The 25,081-nt window shown below is 37.6% G+C and overlaps 1 protein-coding gene across 2 annotated transcripts in view; it reads right to left on the reverse strand.

The window, feature by feature from the left end:
• The window catches only part of Meis1 (Meis homeobox 1), a 129,927-nt gene that overhangs the window by 4,979 nt on the left and 99,867 nt on the right, over positions 1 to 25,081 (reverse strand). For both annotated transcript variants that reach the window (XM_005385683.2, XM_005385686.2), the window contains exons 9-10: positions 19,064 to 19,140; positions 273 to 331 (exon numbers count right to left, since the gene is read on the reverse strand). In XM_005385683.2, the coding sequence (XP_005385740.1) occupies positions 273 to 331; positions 19,064 to 19,140 (136 nt within the window). The remainder of the gene's footprint in view (positions 1 to 272; positions 332 to 19,063; positions 19,141 to 25,081) is intronic.

Here is a 25,081-nt window from a genome sequence, read left to right on the forward strand (position 1 = left end):
ATTGAATGTGTACAAAGAATATTGTAACCGAGCACATGATTTGAGGGAAATACTTCTCTCCTGTGGCTTTTTCCCCCTCACTTTCTCCAAAGGGTTTATAATGATGTTAAATTGATTAGTGTTGTTATAAAACAAAACTGGTTTAATTTTAATTGCCAGGCGCTCCTAGTACTCACTCCTAGTTTATTTACCAGGTAGCAGACCTCCCAGTGAATGGCTTGAGGATGGTTTTCGCTTGCGTGACTTGAATACAGTCACTATAGGGGACTTGCCTGCTCGGTTGGACTGGTCTATCATGGGCTGCACTATTCTTCTCCGGGCATTAATAAACCTGTAACCGAAAAAGTAAAGCAAATCATTATTCTTAAAAAAAAAAAAAAAAAAAAAGGTGGAAGAAGAGGAAGAGATGAATCACAGTGAGGCGATGCTGATCTTGGCAAAATGTGACTGTCACCCTCCTTAGCTCTATGTGCAGCCTCACATGCTGCAAAACCTATAACCCCCTGCGACCTTTGAGTACAAGGCTTGGGGTTTCTGAGTTGATTTATGTTTGCCTGTTTTACCACAGTTGGACACTTCCATTTCATCTTTTCATGGGGGAATTAGTCACTTTCCAGGAAACAATGCTGGGCACCACTCTTTTCAATTGCAATAGGGGAGACTTTGGTGTAGAGAGTGAGATGCTCACAAGGACATCTGTTACCTCGCTGCATTAGAAACATTTCCACCCTATGCTCTCTGAGTTCCTTTTGACAATTTTTATCCAAACCTCCCCTAGCTTTTTAAAACCTAATTCTATTTTAATGCCTTCTATTAAGATAATGAACTGGGATGGCAGCACACCATCAAATGAGGGAATGTCTGGAGTTTATCACCACTAACTCACACTACTGGGGACTTCAGAGAAATGCATTCCTTGTGGAGATTTCTTGGGGTGGCTTTTTTTTCTTTTTATGCAAAGTCTGAGGTCAAGGCAAGGTCACAGCTATATAATAATTGAACGTATAGTCTTGCTTTGTGCAGCTACTACTGAAAATTTATAAACATCTTATTAAATCATGTAAGTCACATTATATGTCTTAATAAGGATTTTAGTACAATTATTTTTGTAGCCCCTCTAAAAATGATGCGTCACTGAAATATCGAAAAGTAGTTAATATAAGCTCTCCAAAGTCACCTTCATGAGATTTTAACCCTTAAGGTCCATTTGTACTGCATAATAAGAATTACACAGCAAATACAGAAATGAGGAGGACATATTCGATTCTGAACTAGTAAATTGTTTTTAGTTCCTGACTCAGACTTCTCAACTCAGATTTGAATATATCAAATCTAAGAAGGACATAAAAAACACAGTGAAAAGTTTAATAATGCACTATCAATAATTAAAGGATCCATGGTCCAGTATGGATTCTAGTTTGTATGTCTTTCCACTTTGGGAAGGAAAATAGCTCCTAAAAGCCAAACCATTAAATAGACAGAGACAGGTTTTTAAAATAAAAATGTATAACTTCACAACTTGTTAAGATTTCAATATCTTGTATCTTATGTTCTTTCATTAACTGAGAAGTAATTATAATAGATAATGAAAATGGAAGCTAACTAAAAGGTACACTGTTGGTACTATTACCAGCAATATACGTAACAGTTCTTGTATTTGAGGCCCTTGAACTGCTAATAAAAATATTTAAAACTCAGATCTCCAACAAATTGTGTTGCAAATCAGGTTATCATTATCTTGTATAAACCGTGAAAATTGGAATCATGTGAGCAGAAGGTTAGATTAATTCTCCATTCTCATTATAAGCACAGGTGTAGCACAAACACCATGTGAAATAACCAATTAAAATGAAAAAAAATCTGCTCTTTCATTAGCTGCCTTCACTGCATGACCAATTAGAAAATTATTTAATATTAATATTCTTGCATATACCAAAAGTAATTTTCATAGTAACTACACAGGTAAGAAAGAGAGAAAAAAACAGCTCTTTATCTGTGGCAGTGCCCATCATCTGCTCTTACAAGAAAGGAAATCAGTCTGTTAACTTTCTTTCTTACCTCCCTTTGAAAACACAAAATTTTATGTATATGATTTATACTATTTACTTAAAAATAGGGAAGAGCCATTTTCAACAGATGGGGGAAGGCTCAGTGAAGTTAAGCGACCTTTTTGAGGTCACATGTCACCAAAGAGATGTTAGTAATTTGTAAAATGACACATAGCTGGCAAATACCTGTGAGCACCCTACTCTCAGACACTGCCCAGAGCATGTCCACTGCTGTGCCAACAATCTACCACATTCCAGGATCCAGAGATATGTACAAATTAGCTGGTTTTGACTCAGTTTCCACTGGCAGCAACTCTAATATTGAGTCAAAGAACATGCATGAATATGAACATCTCAGAGATGAAGAATTTTTAAGGCTGTACTACTTGTGTCTGTGGACAGAGAGAAAGCTACTCAGGAAAGATTCAGTGACTCAGTGTATCAATACTCCCAAAGCTTGTCTCCTTCACACTTACACTTCCAGACGCTCATTCATTGTAACCAACTCAGGTTTGAGTCTATGGCCATTCCACCCGCGGAATCACAGGAATCATAAGTCAGCCTTAGAAAGGGCTTTCACCGTCATCTACTACAGCATTGACATGAGTCTCCTCTATAACGTTCCCGCATGGATGGAAAAGCTCTGCTGGACTGTTTCAAATATAGCTCCCATCATTGACCTGAGCATCCACTCCATCTCTGGGCAAGGCAAGCTGTCTTACAAGTCCCATCATTGACCTGAGCATCCACTCCATCTCTGGACAAGGCAAGCTGTCTTATGAGATTTCAAATCCTTTTGCATTACAACCCCTTGGGATCATTTAAACAATTCTAACCTCACTTTCTTAGGACAGCTTTTCAAATATTTAAACATAGCCACCATGTACTATAGGTGTCTCTCCCCTTCTCCCTAGATGAAACATTCCTGTTTCTGTCTGGAGCATGAGTCCTTCTCTTATGCTGAGTCCACTTAGACCCCCATTCTGCCCCATGTGCTGAGGTTTATCTGTGTCCCTCTCAAGATCTGCCATGCACAACACTAACCACACTTAGCCATACCTACTGTGGTGCCCGTGCAGAGAGAGCAAATCCTTTACCGCAATCTTAGCTAAGGGCCCACAGGCATTAGGTGCGATTTGCTACTGCTTTTCCTTCTTGCTTTACTTTAAGTGGCAATAGCTGTTTTTATTGATAACAGATATAAATGACATATGGTTATGTAGATTTTAAAGTAGGAATCCTTTCCTTAAAAAGCAAAGCAAAACAAAAACGCTGAATATTTAAGAAAACTTAATCCCTCTGAACCATTTGAGTCCATTCCTAGGTCTACCTGGAATTTGTATTTTTGAAATATTTCATATAAAATTCAGTATAATGTAATGTTATCCATAATATATTGGACACAGGGAGCTCTCAGAATATGACTGAATTATTATTCTCACGCTTTCATGAGCAACTTGCTATCTGAGGTCATGGTGGACATTTTTATCCGAAAGTAGCTAAGGAAATAGGAAAAAACATTTTATTTGCTAAAGCAACATCACCTTTCTTATCTTTACATCATTTCAACATTTGACTCTTGTCAGTGAATTCTCTCATCATCCCAGACTATCTAACAAGTATTCTTTCCTTGGAATTATGCTACATGCAGCAGAGCCATGTGTTCAGATGGCTTCAGGGGTGAATTCTGATACAAAAACATTTTCCTTCTGGGCAAAGTAATAAAATGACATTCTTGCTCCTCCTACTATAAGTCAAACGGAGGTCAGTTCCCCCATCCCTCTATCTGTTTAAATAAACTGGTCCAGCTGTTTGTTTCTAAAATGCCCTTTGACCTTGTGTCTCATCCTCTCCGCCTTTGTGACAGAATGCTTTACTTTTCTTTGTGGGTTGGTTGAAATTATCAGTAATTTCCTAGACATTGAACAACAACAAAAAGACCTTAGATTTGATATGAACCTAAACGTACACGTTTCCTTCTTACAACCATGTCATTTTCAAAAGCATCAGTACATAGTCATAGTAAGCTCATGTGTTTGTTCTCATATATAGTATATGCATATTATTTAAATATATATTATGTATTATTATATATAATAGTTAATGTATTAGAGCTTAAAAATGGTTTTGGAGGACGTATAGAAGAAAATAATTAAATTCAAATTTGGGTATACAGCCAGGCACGGTGTACAGGCACACACGCAATTCCCAGCACTCAGGAGGCTGAGGTAAGAAGATCACTTCGAGTTTGTGAGTTCAAAGTCAGCCTGGAATATACAGCAAGACCTTTTCTCCCAAAGAAACAAACAAACACACTCAAATTTTGGTGTATAACAAAAAATATATATTCCAATAGCCACAAAATAGTATAAGTAACCTATCTATGAACTATAAACTTAGAATTTCCCATAATGATGAAGACTCTTTAAAAAGTTTATTAATTTAAAGTTATAAGAGAATACTTACTATTTTACCATTGGTATTCAAATATAACAACCTTTAAAACTCAGATATAGGATGTCGGGAATACATGACAATGTAACATTTGGTTTAATCATTAAAATAGACAGTTGCACACCTTTGTTTAATAGTTTGTAATTCAAATTTTCCATAAACTGAGCTTTTAAAGACAGTAAACCTTTTAGTTAAGTATGCTTTTAGATTAGAAAGTATCTTGCCTGCCTTTCTATGTTACATTTTGAACATCAAGGTATTTTTTAAAATCATGATTTGCCTCCAAAACACAATACTTTTTCGTGAAGTACTTTTTAAAGAACTGATACCCTCTTATACATGGGGTAAAACTGAATTAGATGATGAATTTTTATAGTTTTTAATGATGGATTAGAATTTCTACTAGTGATCAAGCTATTTTCTGTCTCAAATCAAAAGTTTTACTAAAAAAAAAGAAAAAAATGGAAGATAGTGGGTTGGATTTGTAGCTTTATCCAATGTCAAGATAAAGAGAGATGTACTTCTTTTTGAACTAACTTTTTAGGACTCAAGTTCTAATAAGGCAAAGTGGGGGGGTTGGAAGGGGGACAAAATTTTGCCAAATCAGAGGTGTGAGATCATCTAAAACTTAATTTTATTTTTTTGCATTTTTAATAGAAACCTGCCAAGCAAAATGAGAAGTGAATCTGAATTTTGTTCAAAAAAAATACAGAAAGCTTTGCTTTCTTCTTTCTTTGCTTTGCTTTCTTCTCCTTAGGTGTTTATTTTTGTTCCATTCTGCTAATTCCGTTTACCTCCTTTCACACTCGGTCCTTGGATACCTCAACAGTTTTATGAACAAGATCTGGCACCACAGCTCTTAAATTGACCTTTTCCTTTAGTTTATCTCTCACGTCTTACCCAGCTGCCTTCCCCCTAAACTAGATTGCTAAGTTATGTTTTCTTTTCTCCAGAACCAGGAGGGGTGAGAACATAGTAGGCAACTGTTATGAGCCAAAACACAAGATATAATTCCCCAGTCCTCCTGGCAATCTATTCACATATCTCTGTACTGTGTAACTCTCCACAATACTGATAAAAGTAAGGAAAAATTACTTGCTGCTTGGCAGTTTTACCTTTCCTCAATCCTGTTCCTCTGAGTTTACTACCTACATACTTCATGATGGTTAGAAGCACCTCATATTAATTACTATGGCACACCACAGTCAGCTCAGGAAACTGCATAGAAGCAAAATAGTTTTGTTTGTAAATAATGACATTCTTCATAAGCCCCACAGTGACTTTGGCCAAGTAGGTGTAAGTGAATAGTCAACAGTACAGTGGTAGACGTAGACTTACTTTAGGTGGTACTCATCTAAGGATGCAGAGATATCATTTTACAATTACCCATTACAGTATTAGGAAAGATTTCATTAGCCAGAAAGATGTATTTGTGAAAATACCTTCTATACTTATACTGTTAAAGTATTAATTATAGTCACCTTTGATTAGTATTGATGTATAGTTAATAATTCTTACATGTTTAAAAAATAAACACCAGACATTCATAAGAGTAATTTAAGTACTTGCAATTTTGAAATGCATTATCTTCACTTAATTAAAAATCAACAACATACCCATATAAGGCTTCAATGATACAAATCCATTTGAGGTGATTTCTAAAATATTTGTTAATTTTACAGTTCAGCATCATGAAAAAAATTTTAAGTATATTTCACACTGGAAAGCAGTGGCTTGAATTCCAGAATTTTGTTTTTTCCTATTTCATGAATTTGTTGGATGTAGCACTTCTTTCAAGTGTATCACAGCCATTTAAAGAAGATTCTATCTGCACTTTTTTAAAGTCAGCATCTCCTAATAACTTTAAGACATGTTTCATAATCACTAAGGTAAAGAGCCCCACCTAGCTCCCAAGTTATTCTCTATTCTTTTAAACACAATAACAACAACAAACAACAACATTGAAAATCTTCATCAAAGATTTACATTTAGTTATGGGATTTAATGACCCATAACTGGCAGTCTTCAGGGTCCAAGTCTTCTACATCCCCTTTTCTTGTTAAATAAAATTTCATAAAATATATCTTTAAAACCATCAACAAAGTGAACTCAATTTAAAGGCAAACCTTATGAAATTATGTTTTGAGGCACCTTTTTCTAGTTTCTTAATATCCTCCAGGACTGCAATATGTCAGCAGTGTGCCTGAGGGTGGAGTAGGTAGAGAATAGCTTGGGAGACGAGTGGCCAGGCAGAATGAAGGGAACCCCAGCTCGTCTTCCCACCCACTCTAGAAAGGCAATATTGCAACTTGCTCAAATCACAGGAAGCCCATCAATCAGCACAAGGATGATGTTTTCCTTGTTTAATAGGGACATTAGCCAAATCCTTCCAAAGAGGACTGAAATTGTCTAGCACAGCAGAGGAAGTTATCATTAGATATAAATTTTTTTTCAAAAGAGCTAGTGAAAAAAAATCACTAGTGAGCTGGCAATGGTGATGCAAAGTAATAAAATTCATGTATGATGTTGGACTTGACACGTTGAAATAGCTTTAAAACAATATCATGGGGCATACATTCCAGAAAATTTTCCTTGGAAATAAATTTTATAATCTTTTTTTTTTTTTTTTTGCATTCTAAAACATTTGTGCTTGTTGAAACGCTTATCTGATCTGAGTTCAAAGCAGAAGTGACTACTTTAGTAGGGTCTCTAATTCTTCTGATATTAGTTTGCTGTCTCCTAGATCAGCATTCCCAACCTTTTGATATCATGGACCAGTTTCATGAAAGACAAATTTTCCATGATAGGAAGGAAGAGGGAAGATGGCTTCTGGGTGATGCAAAGGAGTGTGCAACCTCAATCCCTTCCTTGCATACACAGTTCACAGTAGGATTTGCTCTCCTATGGAAATCTGATGTTGCTTCTGCTGACCTGATAGGAAGAGGGCTCAGGTGGTAATGCCAAGAGATGGAGGCACTATAAATACAGAGATAGCTTTGCTCATTCCTACCCACTCCACTCCTGATGTGCTGCCCAGTTCCTGACTACAAAAACTAGACATGCTCCCTTTGGTTTACTTGCTGAGCCATTTTTTCATTTAAATTCCAATTTTCCCATGTTCACAAGAAGTCAATAACATTGTGTCCCCGAAACATCCCTTACACATTACTGAATAAATGTATTTATTTAAAACAAATCCTAGTTTGCAGTCAATCTCCACTATGAATACGACAAACAGGTTTATCATCTTAGATTTATCATCTAAGCTGGGACATTTTTGAAGGTAAAGGGATACTATTAAAAATAGTGTCAGAACTGTCCTAGGCAATTAGACTGTATGGTCATTCTAAAAATTAAATATATATTATTCTTCCAATTCTGAATTATTGGAATTAAAACCCTAACCTACTCAGATGGTGACCAGATCCCACCTACATAAGATATAACAGAATTTTAGCACCATTCTGATGTTCTCTTTCCTTTTTCTAGGAGCTTCCTTTAGCTCTCTCAATTTTCCAAGTTTCACCGACTATAGGTCTTCCCAGCTTGTAATTTCCACACAAGAGAATACCTCAAAATTTCCCTTTTATCTAGTTTCACTTGGTCACAATAACTAAGCTACAGAATCTCACAGTGAAGATGACTTGAATAGAAATTTGTGTCTATTCCTTGGAACTTTCAATATACCTTCAGTTTCAGCTAGTAAAACTTGAGATCTAAGCTCTATGTACTATATAGCAATGTGTAGCTGATAGATTCTTAAAATACAACCACATGTACTAATAGACAAATGCCTCTCAGTTGAGATTATGATAAAAACCTCTCAAATGAAGACAATAACATTAACAAAATGACCTCCTCTCAAAACTTATCAAACCTTTTCAAAATGCTTCTGGCATCTAAATCACTGTGGAGAAACTCAAGAATGTATATTCTACTGCCGAGTTAGCTATCAATGTGACTGCCCTTTTCTTTGAACATTATTTGTATCTTGATGATACACTGAGCATTAGTAGGGAGGTAAAGAGCAGTATGAGGGCTGAGGAGGATGACTTGCCCGCATTGGCTCTGAGATCATAGCAGTGTTCAGGTGCAGAATGTGATCACCATGTGACTTACTGTTTAGGAAAAGTGCTTTGCAAATCCTACAACCTAAGACAGGAATTTGTTGGGATACTGTCATTATGCTTCTCAGAAATACATATGGTACAAAAAGTGCTACGCAAGTGCTCACTGCAGCAAAAGATGGAAACAACGCAAATGCCTGCCAACTGATAATGCACAGATACAATGTGTTATAGCCGTATACATGCGGATGAACTTTGAAAACATTATGTCAAGGAAAAGACGCCAGTCACAAAAGATCACATATTACATAATCACATCTTTGCGAACTGTCCAGAATATGCAAACGTTGAGATAAAAAAGTAGATGAGTGTCTTCCATTTGCTGGTGGAGAGGGAGGGGCAGGTACGGGGGAAGTTAGTAGCTAACAGGTTCAGCTTTTCTTTCTAAAGTGGCAAAAAATGTTCTAAAATTGATTATAGGAATGGCTGTACACCTCTGTGAACCTACTTACAACCATGAAACTGCATGCTTTAGATGGGTGCATTGTGTGGCTTGTATAAATAAAGCTGTTAAAAATAAATACATAATGGTGGACAGGAAGAAGTACTGGAAGAGAAGTCAGTCCTACCGCGGCCTCTAATTAGCAGCTAACAGCATAACATTGCACACTGAGCCTCATCTGTCAGATGATGCATAAATTCCCACCCAGGATTTGTACTTTATGGCTCTGCAACAAAAGGTTTCTAACAAAATTTAACTCCTGCTCCCTTTTGATACACTTCAAAAATCACATATTCCTTATTTACAGTTTTAAAAGAAGTAGCAGGACTAATAACAAAATTTAACTCTCAATATTTTAGCACTACATTCATGCAGAGAGATTGGGGTACGTTCCTTGTGGCCGCCCACCCCCTCCCAGCCCTCACTTGGCCCTGAGGAAGGGAGTCCCTGCCATATCCTACCGTACTTTTCTTTCTGTAAACAGTCCTGCCAGGTGACCGGCCATGGAGGCTGAGAACTTACATCTTCTGGACATGCACAGTTCTTTCCATTAGCTTTTTCAGCAGCCCATGCCCCGTGCCCTTCTCAGTACGTATGGACTCTCACCCAAACTGAGAACCAAATAAAGTCAGCGATAGCAGATGGCCTAGTGATATAGGCCAACAAAACCCACTAACCAAACAGCAGTACTCAAAGCTACTATTTACATTTTATTTAGTATCCTGGAATAAAAATACTAAAAATATAAATATATACTATTTAATCAAATAATGCATGTAATTTTTACCCCTTAGCAATATATGTGCATATAACTGTATTTGAAAAAAAAGTATTTCGATATATATATTTGAAAATGTATATATATGTGAAAAAAAAGTGATTTTATCAGTATTAAACCAGGTTTCACCAAATGCGCAGGAAATTCATTTGTGAGCTAAATTATATTTAGGACCCGATCCGTATGGACCTTAAAGAGTTAATGTACTTAAGACAGGAAATACTTTTTCCCTTCTTCAGTGATAGGATCTAATCTTATGAGGCAGTAGGTTAGGTAAAAATAAAAGGAGAAGTCTCAAGGATGTCAGAAAAGATTAAGTTTTGTTTGTTTATTATTGTTCAGGTGTGAAGAGCAGATAGAATTAATTATTTTCTGTATTAATGAGTCAGTCTAAACTAAAACCTTTGTAAGGACAGAAATAAAATAGGGATGAAAACTACCAATGACTCTGAGTTTACTGAACAGGACAGCTCCATGTTTTCTGAAGTTACAAGTGTTGTGTTGTGACAAGTGCTTACTTTTCTCTTTTCCTTTATTTTTATTTTTTATTTTGTTTTGTTTTGTTTGTTTGCTTTTTCTTCTGGTACCAGGAATCAAACTCACGACCTTGCGCTTGCCAGGCAGGCGCTGTGCCGCTAAGCTAAATCCCCAGCCCTTTTATTTATTTTTGAAGCGTCTCCTTTCCCCTTAAAAATTAAAAATGAAGCCTCTCCACAGAGCATGGAGCATTCGAACTCTGGGGCAATGCAGACTGGATCTAAGACGACGTTTGCCCTCAGAAATGTTTCCTTTCCCCCCCGCCTCTGGCTCCATTCCATTTTTGAGAAAACTCAACAAGGAGACAACATTTGCCCCACTTTTAATATTTCAGGCTGACTTTTTAACCACTCAAATATGCTGTTTGTTTTCTGTAGGCACAGCCCGAAGCAAGACGGTGATGTAAGTGAGAGAAGAGAGAGGGTCTCTCTGGGCACAGCTTGGTGCTTCAGTGCTTAATGGTTAATCGCCCAGCACCAGCCTCGGCAACTGTTGACACAAAATAGGTGGAGATCAGGTCCGTGCAAGCAGAAAATACCAGAAAGGCAAACTATATGTAAACACACTTAAGACAGATTTGACAAGAATAGACCTAAACCTGCCTTGCTAGAAAACTAACATCTAAAAGCTTCAGTGCCTCTCTTAGCCAAGTCTGTTTCCCCTTACAAAGTTCCGCTGAGAAGACAAAGAGGAACATTTAAAAACTAAAATACATTTACAGAAGACAGCTGAGACATTTGTCCCCTTGATTCACATAGTGTGAGTTTCAAATCTGCTCCTACATGCAGGATTTATGTAATGCAATACAGTTCTTCCACGTACACCTGGAGTGGAGCCAAAGGAAGGAGGGAGGAAGGGAAAGAAAGAAAAAGAAAGAAACATGCACACTGAACCACAACTCAAGAAGTGATTTACTCTGACCTGCAAAACTCATGCAAAGAAGCAAATGGATAATGCTTAAACAGTCTTTTTATCTTATCTAACTGACACATGACAACCCATTACTTATAGATTATTAATGCACCCACTAAAAAGTTTGTCATGTACCAAATTACTAGAGAAAAAGATTGAATGCCTGAGGAAAAAACAAATTTTGCTGTACAATAACTTCAGAAATCTCAGGCCTATTATCTGTCATGCCATTCACAGACTCATAGCACACTGCTAAAAACAACTGATTTATCTTTATTATGAATCCTAAAATGACAGCACATATGTTTTTCATGTCTTGTGATAATGTTTAATTTCATCTAGTTTTTATTTTACAGTGTTTGGTTTGTCTATTTAAGATGAGGAAAAGTAACAACTTTTTAATTAATTTTCCTGTTTGTCTCTTTATCAAAGTGGTTTTTCTCTACTCTTCGTATGGAGCTGGAATTAAGGCAGCTTCAGAACATCCACCTTGCTCCTCCCTGATACACTTTCATTACACTGTCTAGAATATTAGCGCTTAAAGAGACTTTCGCATCATGACCAAGTAGTCTTACTTGTCCGCTTTAACAAAGAAGAAGCTGTTGTCCTTGGAGATAAAATGTGACCTGAGTGACGATATTCATCTAATTCAGGAGGAATGGGGACAACTGTTGTGAGGTGTGGACTCGTGTCTGTTCCCTGCATATTTCTTCCTCTGACTCCCTTATTTGTGTAAGTTTTGTATTGTCAGGAGGATTACAGCAGAGCTGCTCTTTAGCCAGCTATGGGTGGAGGACAGTCAAGTTCTACAGCCTTGACCGTGATGCCCAAGTCCCTCGATCCTCATGCCTTCCTCAGGTACAAGAGAGTCAAGTCTTGCTTTTTTTGGGTTGCGTGACACTCAGAGAGTACTTTCTATTTCTCTGACCAGATACTTGTGCTGAGACACTGAAATCAGCAAATCTAACATAATTAGGAATTGTAACAAGTCATGCTGACCTACAAAACGTGTCCCAAGTCAATCGCCAAGCCACTGATTTAACTGCCTTCAAAGGAATCCCAGAAACTCAGAAAGATTGTGTGCATGATGGACGGACCCATCAATCTCCCAGCACTCAGCTCTGAGTTTCGCTTGAGGCCCAGCCCTGACTGATCCTGAAACACTCGCTCAGGTTGTACTGGTTCTCACTTCAGATCACTGCTATTGCTTATCCTCCTGAAAAGCTCTGAAACTATCTTCAAGTGGTCACTGTAAGAGAAACAGTGATGATATGAGCAGTATTGGGCCTCTCAAGTCCACCTTTCCATCTCCCAGGTCTTCCAGTTCCTCTTCTCACCTGAACCCAAGGTGCCACGGCAGAAGAGGTAGGGCTTTCCATCCCGCACAGGAGGTGATCCCTACCCCTTCACAAGGGGTTTCCATTGTTAACAATACTAAGGATGTGATTTTACACACTGGGGAAAAGCTCTGAGTAAACTATGGTGTAAAACTTATAGCAAAGTACATTAAATAGTCTGCAGAGCCATTTTCACAGAAGATTGTTTGCTGGAAAATTTTTAAACCTGCAGACAAAAGCAGTGTCTCTGTTGAACTCCTAAAACTCTCTGACACGACAATACGTGAAGATTTCTAAATTCACAGCTCTTTTCCCTGCAAGCTATTTGCTCAGCTTTCCTAATAATACCCTGCCTGTCTGGCATCTCACCAGCCCTGTCTCAGGCAATATGCAAGCTAAACATTTTTTGACTGATTTCAATATTTTCTTATGAGCAACTAGACAGTATTTTATCTAGTGAGTATTACTGATTGCTATAATCTAAACCCCGAGTAAGTGCCTGTAAAGGTAATATTATTAGAATTGACACTCAAGGTGAAAAGCATAGCAATTAACTGAAGTTTAAAGAACAACACCACGTTCTAAAATGTTCTGGGGAGTTACACTATTTATATTTCTCCTTCTTTTTGAAAATACTGCACCTGTTACTCCATTGATCAATTAAGAAGTATACTTTAAATCCGTGTTACACTTAGATTCTCAAGGGAAAAAGTTTAACCACCTGCTTAACAAAATTACTTCATGTGTGTGAAGTTGTTCCATCCCTAGGTGATATCTAGGCAAGGAAAATCACTATACAGCTTGCACTTTCCTTTTGTAGGTGAATAGCAAAAAGTGACCCAGTACCTCCTGCATTGTACACTGGTACATTATTATTTTTTTACATCTGTTTTCTTTGCGTTTGTGTCACGCTTCTGTTTAGCTTTATTGACAAAACAATCTGTGCCTAATGTTTAAACAACATCTGTAAAATGTATTATTAAATTATGTTGAAAGAAAAAGCACAACAATTCTATGAAACCCTATGACCTCTATTGATTTTTAGATCACAGAAGTTGAAAGGATAATTTGTGAATGTTTTAACATTTACATCTGAACAAGTACTTATATTTATAGAATCTTTGATTACTTATAAAAGTATTTGCTACATTATTACCATAACTCAGAAAGAAACTTGACCTTTAACCACTGAATCTGTTCATTATAATAAAGGAGATCTGATTTTTGAAAAATAAGTTTACATTTTTACCTGCCAGTGGCGCAAATCTCTAAGGACAACATACTCCATTACCCTACTAGTAATAAATGGGATGTGATGCCTGAATGCTTTGCAGGTTTGAAGGCAGTAAACGAAGTAACTAGGAAAATCTGGCACGTGCCCTAAATAGAAGAAATGTAAAGTACAATGGTTCCAAACAATGTCGTGTCAGATATTAGGATGCTACCTAGAATTTTAGGTATCCCACTGGTGGGGAGAGATTTTTCTTTCCACATACACCTTCTGTTTCACATGTACTATGTATCTGGCATCTAACATCCCCTTCTCAGAGCATCAAGGGATAATCATTTAATGTCGGACCATACTGAAAAGTGTTTGGATGAGAAGGGAGACTGTAAACAAAGAGACTGTAAAATTTACTCAGCACAGCCTAAGATAGAACTCTGCTGAGGCAGGATGTATCTGAAGTACTCAGTAAGTACAACTCAATCATGAGGTATCAGTTTTCATCACAGCAAATTTCCAGGTCTGCAACACTGGTGTGAAAATATGTAAGAGCGTGATTGTTTGACCATTCCGTATCCCAATTTTTCAACAAAAACTAAATTTTGTCCACTCAGGAAGAAAAAGAGTCAAGTACTGACTTTGTGTGTGTGTATATATTTTCCTTGAAATTTCACCTAAATATTTAAACACCTAAATAGCCATCTAACTCCCAAATTTAAGATGTTTCTACTTAAGTGACAAAAATACTCACTATAAAAATGTTTTCACTGCCAATACAGTAGGAATGCTTGTCACAACCACAACAACAATGAAACAACAAAGAGACAAAGCCTCACATGCAATTATTTACCACTGTTGGATAAAATTATAGCTGGGAGGAAGAATACATATATTTATTGTGAATATTTTATTTCCAAAAGGACTAAACTTCAATCTATGTCTATCACAACATATTAGGTTGAAACATTCAGGCAACTAGAGATGGAAGTTAATTTTTGCTTGAAAAATATGTAATTACCTCATTTAAATTAGATAATTTAAGTAAAATATTTTACCCAAGTTATTTGTATAATTGCTTCAATTCTAAAAACAAACAAACAAACAAACAAAAAAACCCACAAAAATAACCACATATTGGCATAGACATGGTATCATCTCTTCTAATTTCAGATTCTCTCTTGTAATTTCAGATTCTCTCTCAGGGTCTCAATATCATAAGCATAAAGGCCAAACAACTTAAAAATTCCTTCTTTCTATGTTTGTTCAGACAAGTAGGTCAAATTTGACTGATCAGAATTACTTCTTCTACTCTAAATTTTCTCTTAACTAATCAAATCTGTCTTGTTTCACATTGAAATTTTATTTTGTCCCCTTCTCTCTCAGGATCCATTGACTTCAACCTCACTCAGCTAAGACAGCGTATATCACTTATGCCAATGAAAAAGATACAAACTTAGTTCAATGGCGGAGTGAAAAGACCATTACAAGGGATCAAACTTCTTGTCTCATTTTTCAGTCAAAGCTTAACTGAAAGCTGGAAGCAGGGCTCTGATGACAAGCCAACAACTAGACAGGTGTTTATATTTTTCACTAGCTTATTGTGTATTTCAATACATTAAGTTGCTGCCAATAATTATGACAGATCTGCACCCAACCTACCCTTCAGTATTTTATGAAATGAAATCTCTTCAACAGTGACACAGAGTTCATACCAACATGGACATGTGTGTTAACAAGTTTTCAGAACTCAAAGAAGGGAGAAGCAAATTTTCAGAAGTTGTGGCAAAATGAAGTGAAGGGGGATCCTAACACAGCAGTGATTTTTAAAAATTTATTATTTCTAGAAAGAAATAACATCCTGGAATCTCACTGATGGACTTTACCGATGTTCAACAATGGAAAAAAAGGTTTACAGGCTCCCAAAAAGGGTCCATGTAGTTTTATTTATTACAGTAAAGTACAGAGAAAACCACTCCATAATTTCCCCGCTTTTTAGTCTCCAAATAGGCCACAATTTGAGATTCTCTGACATCTTTGGTTTCAAAATGATGCCATCTGGGTGTCTGCATTTTTGTATCATATTTCCTACTCAAAGCCTAAAGAAAAATAAATGTATCACCAGTTTCTTAAAAACAGAGGTTTGGGATGAAATTAATAAACCATTAAAATTGAAATTAAACACAGGAATGCCATTGTTCACCAAACTTAAAACAATCTCTCTTACATCTTCTAGTTACTTTAGGAACATTCCCTACAGCAAAAGTGTTAAGAACCAAATGCAAAGCAAAGAGATATAAGCAAAAGCCACTTCTCACTCCAGAAAGGACAAGAGAACATACACACTACACAAAGTGCCGGTTTAGCACAGAATTGTGATTTGTCCTAAGTTACTGAGTAAAAGTGATTTTAAGTTATGTATCTGAGCCAAGTTAGGTATCAGTGTGAAGTTTAAAGTCGGTATGTACATTAAAAATTATTTTTAATATGTTATCATTTTAAAAAGGAGTTTTTTTCTCTTTTCTAATTATAAGATGAAGTGAGTTAAATCCTGAGCCCTGACTTGGACCTGCTGCTGTCCAGTGGGGAGATGGAAAATGACAATCCCTTGAGCTGTGATCAAAATATACAATGAAAGCTTGATTTTTAAAAAACATTATAGAAAAGACACATTGTGATTAATGCTCCTGAAAAGGCTCCTCTTCACTTTCCACACCCTTATCCCCACCATTCTTGCCCCTTTCTGAAGCAGATCTGAAATCCTCTTTCATGAATGTCTTCACAAGGTCTGATCAGAAATATGGTGAACACCGCTGCCAAGTGCCATGCAACAGAAAGACAGTTCATGAAAACATCGCTGTGTGCTCAGCCTTCTCCTTCCTCCACTGGATCTGGCGCCATGGGACTTCTGGCCTTTCCCCAAAGCCAAACCGACTATGAAAGTAAATGTTTTGAACCAACTCAGGACACTGAAGCAGTCAGAACAGAGCAACTAAAGGTGCACATGAAATGGGACCTCCAGAGTCACTTCAGAGAATGGTAAAAAAGACGGAATGAGTGTGTTCAAAGCGAGGAGGAAATATTTTGAGGGGGATTAATTCTAATGTGTCTTTTACTATAGTTTTTAAAAATTTAAACATCTGCCATAATTTTTTTTTTTTTGTACCAGGAATCACACTCAGGACCTCGCACTTGCCAGGCAGGCACTTGTGTTATTGAGCTATATCCCCAGCCCTTGCCATAACTTGTGATTACCCCTCATATACATTGCTTGATATTATAGGAATGCTTTCCTGCCCCTGAACTCAGAGAAAATATCTCATAAGATGCTCTGTCCATAAACAGCAATTTGTGCTGGAATTTATTCTCTGGTTACTATGTTTATGAATGGAGTTTGCTAGCAACGCCAAGGAGAATGAGATGACATATCTGATAGATCACCTGAGAGGCAGCGCGTCAGTGCTCCTTAATTAGTGAGCTCATCCTGCCACTCCTTTCCCTTCAAACGAGAACATTCTCAGGGAAGTAGAAAGTTTGTACAGCCTCCACTGCAGTAAGGTTGTGTATTGGCTGAACTGTTAAAATATGTGAGATTAGGTGCACATGTAAAATTGATGGTCTCCTCTCTGATATCATCCAGAACCAATGAAAAACTAAGTCCAAATATGTCATAGCAACAGTTTTGAAAATTAAAATGTAGTATCAGGTTAAAAAAAAATAGACAAACAAAAAACCCCAGGAGCAACAAAACTCTTAGTATCATATTTAAATGTAGTACGGTTTCGGTTGGCTTCCTATCCACTGACTAAGAGGGCTGCAAAAATTGATCTTAGGGCTACAGTAAGGTCATAGAAATTGATAACCCTTACAAGCAATGCTTGTGTGAGTCTGTCTGTGTCTTGCAGATAGTGCACTTTGTAAATTAATCCTCCAAAGGCAAATATATTGTAAGTAGCTTGTTATCTCTAAAATACTAAATTGCAGAATACATGGGATTATATTGACAGAAATTACATTTTCTGTAATGGGGTTTAATATATCTGAAATCTCTCCCAAAGGCTGCTAGGCTTTCTAACAGAGAAGGGTCTGTTAATGTAGGTGCAATGGACATCAAGAACAAATTTATTCACCAAAATGGATTAGGCCATGTAATCAGAGATTCTGAAATATTAATCTTTGACACTTATTGAATAGAAAGAAATATTTCTGTCTGCAAACTGGCATTTCCAGTTCTCCCCTTTCCCAGCCAGGCTCTGGGCCTTTTCTGGATTTACTTCAAAGAAGATAGGGTTTCTCTATCATAAACACTAATCTAAAAATATTAGGACAATTAATTAGATACACTTAGTTTTACAGGATATTGGATTTTGATAGCCTTCAACTATGACACTAGTTCTGGGTGACTATATAAAATCTGATTGCAGAACCTTCACAAAAGGTAATAAATCACACTTTCTCAAAGTCTTATTGGCATGCTGGTGCACACTGTCAAAATATCATTGGGTGGTACTTGGTGTACAATCTCAGCTTTGGCCCAAGTCAGGCATTTACACTTCATTTAGAAACAGCACAGCACAGCCTTGAATGTTTTAGTTATTGTTTTGGAACTGGGAATTGAACTCAGGACCTCATGCTTGCCAGGCAGGCGCCGTGCCACTGAGCTATACCCCTTGGCCCCTTATGGCACACCCTTGAGATACATCCATTGGTTAGCTTCAAAGTAGAAAGATAAATAATTTCCTCCTTTCAGTATTTGGGGGATAAAAGTTGAACAGGCGAGAAAAGACCATCCTTGAATGCACAGCCCCCTAAAAGTCTAACTGACGAGTTGAAAACTGATGGATATGGAGGGACAGATTTTGTTTTATAGCAAATAAGATGATACCATCCCACAGATGAACTTGAAGGGAAAAAAAGCCAAGCAAGAGTATACATTTTCAGAGCATAGCCAATGGAAATGGAACACACACTCATCCTACGCACAAAACCTGTCAGTGTGCAAAGGAGGTGGAAGACAGCACAATGCTTTGTTAACCATACTAGAAAGCGTTCTCACTTATCAGTCAACAGTTTGTTTTCTCCTTTGGATCAACAAGCCAAGAAGAAAGTAACAGCAACTGGGTGTGGCTTCCTAACCCAAAACATTAGCTGCAGGTTGTCAGAGGGGCAAACCGACCGAGTGTAATCACAAAGCCAAATTACTTACCAATTGTTCACTTGAAGGATGGTGAGTCCTGTGTCTTGTGCCAACTGCTTTTTCTGTTCTTCAGAAGGGTAAGGATGCTAAGAGAGATCAAAAAAATAGATGTGTGTGTCAGGCGATATTTAGGCCATTTTGTCAATAACCTGCATGTCTAGTGAAGTCTATAATTAAAGGTAAAAATGCTGAGGTGTGTCGCTTTTATTAATGGAACACTACATCATCTAATTAATGGCAGTAAAAGACAAGGTAATTACAAAGATTAGTGAAGTGTATAAATAGCTACTTAGGATACTTGCAGAACCTTGATACTGAGTTTATCCTTTAACAAGTTTATTTGTTGCAAACACAGAAAGTTCAGTAAGATCTTCACCATGTTTCATAGGATTCAAATAGAGACAAGCCATTTTTTACCATCTAAAAGTAGATCATCCTGATGCAGTGTTTTCATTGATCCATGGACTTCTAAAGAACAATTTTAACCAACAGCTGATACACCAATATTTAGGAGAGACATTCTCCCTCCAAAATACCATATTGTTGCATAGAAACAACAGGATTAAAGTGGGTATATTTCGTTTAAACTGCTATTCATATTAGCTCTTCAGCAAAGCACAAACAATCACAATTCAACCAACGTTGATTTCCATGTATGAATGTCAACCCACATTGGGATTCCTAATACAAGTCAATACAAGGTCAAAGACCAGCATATTTTGCATGCTATGAAGAAGCCCAGCTATGTTCCCGGGGAGGTAGAGTGGATAAACAAAACACTATAGGTTTAGATAATAAAATGTAATTCACACTTTCTTATAAGAATGTTTGGAAGCCGGGCATGGTGGTGCACACACCTGTATTCTTAGCACATGGGAGGCTGAGGCAGGAGGACCTCGCTGTAAACTCAAGGCCAGCCTGAACTACATAGTGAGACCCTGTCTCAAAAAAAAGGAATGTTTGGAAATCTACTGAAATGAGTTTTGGCAGAAGTACATTTTGGGCTATATCTAATTTGAAATAGACATTTTTAAAGTCTAAAAGAGCAACTGAGGGTATGGTTTCCATCTAAGGAGTCACTGGCTGGCCTGAAACATCACTTCTCCATAAATTCTCCTGAGACAAAGCTGTTCTGAGAGTCAGCCATCTGTTCTATTATGAATGGAAAAGGGCATCCCCAACTCTCAACTTAACTATTTCTGCCACAGAAACTAAATTCTGGTCTATTGAATGCTAATTAACATACCTTTCAATTTTATTAATAATGCTAAAATGACTTGTTAATGACCACTTCAGTGCTCTTACATGTAAGTTTAAATATGTTCTGTATCTATACACATGGGATACATTTGTGGAGGGAGGAGACATAGCAATTTTTCCCATAAGCATTGTCTTTGATTGTCACTTAATCAATAAATACACAATTAGAATAAGGCTTTGCTTTCATGGAATATAGTGCCTGTCTCTAAAGAGTTCCAAGTACATTACAGACAGGATGGTAATGAATCCCCATTATATCCCTTTGAGTGACGCAAGTGGAATCTATCATCCCTCCTATTTTACAGGTGAGGAAACTGGCCAGCAGAAGGGTTTGTGAGCAGGAGTCGCGGGTCAGTGAATATCCTCCTTCCCTTGCGGAGTCAAGCCTCACTGTGACTGGGGAATGTGACAAATGTTGTGAGTGATCCCTGCTAATGTCTTCCATCAAAAACCTCCAGACGCTTACCATGTCCTTGAGACAAGCCACCACCCAGCCTTGCCCACCTCTCAGATTCTGTCGTCTTCCTCCTTCCCCGGCCGCCCCATGCCCAACGCTGCTGTCCTTTCTGTTCTTCCAACACAAGGCGCTTCCTGTCACCCAAGCGCCTATTCTGATGTTACTTTCAGAGCTCAGCTCAAAACTCAAGCTTTTCCTTCCCCACTATCCACTACCCCACCTTCTCCTCCAATCCTTTTCTTATTATTAGCAAGCATCAGAATCCGAACCACTTGTTTTAAGTATGTGTTTCCTTGCCGGGCTATCTTTTGCCATCCGCCTGTATCAGCTCTCCAATCAGCTTGCCTTCTTCATTCTCCATCCTCACAGCCCAGACTAGCTCAAACGAGGAAATCAGTAAATACTTGTGGAGCTAAGAGAAGAGCCTGAACTTATCGAGACACATAGATACTCTCCAGAGATGCAACATTAGCATGAATGACAAATTTTTTTCAAAGCCCACAGAAAGCATAAACAATCCAATTTGAGATGCATCCACTAGTTTCTCTGTTTCATTTTTCAAAGTGACGTCAGCCACTCTTTTCAATAAAGTATACAAATCTCACAAGAGGCCTCAGATTATAGGTGACAGTGACCCTACTTAAAATAATACTGAGAACTATAGCCAGAAATCTCATGATTGGGTCCTGAACGAAAAGCTCCCTATTTCCTTTAGGTTTATACTATAACTACGACTGTATAAATGTTTGCCACACAACTCAAACCAAATGAACTTCTTTTTATGGACATAATATTGAGTGATAATTTGATATAATAGTGCTATATCTGTACTAGTTGAAGAATTGTACATAATATAAATGACCCTATTAGTTGTACAAATTATGTTGCCACTCGTCGACTATGCAACTTTGAACAAGGGACAGCTTTTCTAACCCTCAGTTTTGTCACCCAGGGTTTCAAGACACACTGAAGTTAAAAGTTACTCAGGCTAGTAGCTCTCACGGTATTACCCAACACAAATTATTAACTGGATTTTGAAATACACAAATTTTAACATCCAGCCATAGTCACTATTTACCATCTACAGCTGTGAACATGCATACGAACAATTTCCAATCTACAACATTCTCTGTAATACTATTTGCTTACAGTTTTCCAGGTACTATGGAGATCTGTCAGTGGAACAAATAAATACGCCAATAGTCCTTCTTCAGCAGAGTTGAATAACAACACCTTTACCCTGTCTTGTTAGTGGTGTCTTAATGTTATGACCAGAACTGGATAAAAATTAATATTTATGCCATTTATCTTTAGTTACTCTGGAAATTGAGAATTGTCACAGTAATTTAGTAGTCCTGTGTTTTCGAGAGTATTTTTGCATGCCTGTTTGTGAGCAAGTTTTACATACATTCTTGTAAAGCTAGTGGAGCTCACATTTTATTTATGCAAGTGGTGTCCAGAAAATTCTCTTTGGGTCATTACAATTACCTGAATTGTATATCATTAGAGAGCAGTAATATGGCCCTCAAATTTTCAGTGCAAATTTCAGTTGTCTCTTCCCATCATATAATTGCGGATTTCATAATTTAAGTATCATAAAATGAGAAAGGTCTATCTTTTTCTCCCTCTGTCACTTTTCATGTGATCTGATTTTAAGTAACTGGAACAAACTGTGTCTAATTTCATGCAGCATAATTGCTAGGCAGCCTCAAGCTATGGTAACCCAGCACTCTGCCTCCGTTAAGGCATTTGAGTTGTTCAGGATATGTTTCCTTATACATCTACAAAGAAATGAATGAGCCTGAGCGAAATTAAACCTCCTAATAATTTGGCCATTGTTAAGGAGGAAACAAAGGTATCAGCAACGTTTCTAAACCCTTGTCTATGGTCGGTCAGCTGAATGGTTTTTTTTCCTCATGGTTCTTGGCCTTGGTGTCCCACAAACATTTCAATTCCGTGAAAAAAAGCCTATAATGGCTAGAATCACATGAAAGCCATGACTTCATGTAGCTAATCCACAAAAATTCACAAAGAAGGAGGCTTTTCAACTGAAACCCAATATGTTTAAATATCTTAAATCCCGTGCATCTTTACTAGATAAGTTTTTTTGTGGCTAGTATGAGTTATTCCTTTGTAGACCTAAAAAAAAAAATGACTTGACAAAAAGCCAGCATGCCACAGGCAAGGCTGCTGTAAAAACACCCAGAACCCTGTTGCGTTCCACCCACAGGGTTGATGAGGCCATGCAGTGGGCAAAAGCAGATGTCATTCTGTAAGAGGTAAAGGGGGATCCCTGAAAAGTGCCACTTTAGGGATAAAATGAGAAACTCTTTCCAAACCGCTGCAACTAAGGCCACCCCTGGCCGTTGTCCTGAATACCTTTGCTTTACTGAATCTAAATGACAAGAACCTTAGTTTAAGAAAGATCAGTGAGTTCTTGTGAAGGGAAGACGTACAGCACTTGCCTGCTATGCCAATCAACCTAATCACTTTGGTATATCAGAGTAAATTTGACCGCAGTCCAACAGACAGTGCGGGAGACCTTGCCTTTGTTGTGTACATTAGCCTCCTGCCATTATCTCTTAAAAGCTTAATTATTTGCAAACAATTGATCAAGATGGGAATTTGAGAAAGGATATGTAAGGGCCACTGGGAGACCTGCAAGGCATTAAGAGAGCAAACAAAATTACCTTTAGATCTTACCATAAGAATTAACGATTGAGAGGGGAGAGCCAGGCAGAGCGGTAGCTGCAAGGGTTCTGTCTCAAGTGTTTCCCATTTGATCTGCATTAACACCTCAGGAATGAGTGAAAGCCATAAAACAGTGATTATGTATGGGGAAGGCTGACCCTCCCTTTCAGCATTAAACTTGCACACGTGTACCAGGCTGCTTTCGCTGGGGAGACAGATGCTGGAGTTCACAGGAAAATAAGTGGCTTGTGGGCAGTGGGTAGGGGAAGCCCAGCGAAAGGCAAGAGCCCACAAAATGACCATTATTTCAATAATCAACACCCTGACTTCTACACTTCTTGCTACTCTCCATGTGCTTCTGGATCTGCAGTATGACCTCTAACAACGACCCAGGATACAGTGATTGCCTAATAACTCCGTGAAAGCATAAAATGATCCCGCGAGTGTGTGTCCTGTATAATGGAAATAGTTAAAGAATGTCTGGGGGGAAAATGTCTAAAACTAGCTTATGTAAAAGTTAAGTCTGAACTGTCATTTTACCAGCTGCAAAGAACAGAGAGTGACAGAAAGAAAATGGTAGCTTTCTCAAGAAAGTTACCTAAGCACACTTCCAATTTTATCTACTGAGGTTGGCATGGGAGAGGAGGAGGTAATGATATTGGTGATTGGTATTTGGATATTGGTATTTATGAGTTCACAATACCTGTGAAGAAAATTCCTTTATTTAAATAATCAAGCAGACTTTTTCAGATGAGTATCAATGGAAATGAAAGCAACTCTACAGTACACATGGAGAGAAAATGTCTAGCCTTATATTCTAACAACATCCTCAACCAAATGGACTCCTTTCATCAAAATGTCCACCCCTGACTGCAAACGTGGATGCCAAGACAGCGATGAACTTTATCTTATCTGCCCTGGGAACCAAGTTTCAATAACATCCTCTCCCTCCCCACCTTACCCACTCTAACAGCACATTGTAATGGCAGCAGAAAATTTGAAAATAATCCTGTACAGAGCTCTCTGGTGAGATAATGGAAGGCTACACTGCCCCTTCTCAAGCCTCAGATTAGTAATTTCTTGTGACACCGAAATGCCTCTATACTGAAACTGCAAAACAGCTATAACAAAGCAATAGAGGTGGAAGCAATTTTCAAGCAAAATGTTACATGCTATACTTTAAAAGGTATGGGAATAGGTACCGGAGGAGCCGATCTAACAAGAGGAATTATGGCAACTGTCCAATATAAGCCTTATCAAGGCAATGTTCTGTTGCTTGGCAGAATGTGCTGGAAGACCAATTTTGGAACTTCTTTTATCCTTTTTCCTCCAGCCCTATGCCTCCTCCACAGCTAAGTTTAATGCATTAATATAAGTTGACCTTGAGCTAAACTCTGGTATGTGATGGAGAGATCCTCCCTTTAAAGGAAAAAAATCCTTCCATATGGCTTTTAACCCTTAGATCTCTGTACCCTTTTAAAAACTTCTGAGTCTTTGTCACTAATAAATACTTTAGATCTAAAAGTTAAAATAAGCAGCTGTGTATTTGAGCTCTAAGACAAGCAGAAATTTGCTAACTAAATATATGTATATTTGTTTAACCTAATTTTTTACCCATA

This window comes from Chinchilla lanigera, unplaced genomic scaffold (assembly GCF_000276665.1).
Source record: "Chinchilla lanigera isolate Chin_1 unplaced genomic scaffold, ChiLan1.0 scaffold00023, whole genome shotgun sequence".
Lineage (NCBI taxonomy): Eukaryota > Metazoa > Chordata > Mammalia > Rodentia > Chinchillidae > Chinchilla > Chinchilla lanigera.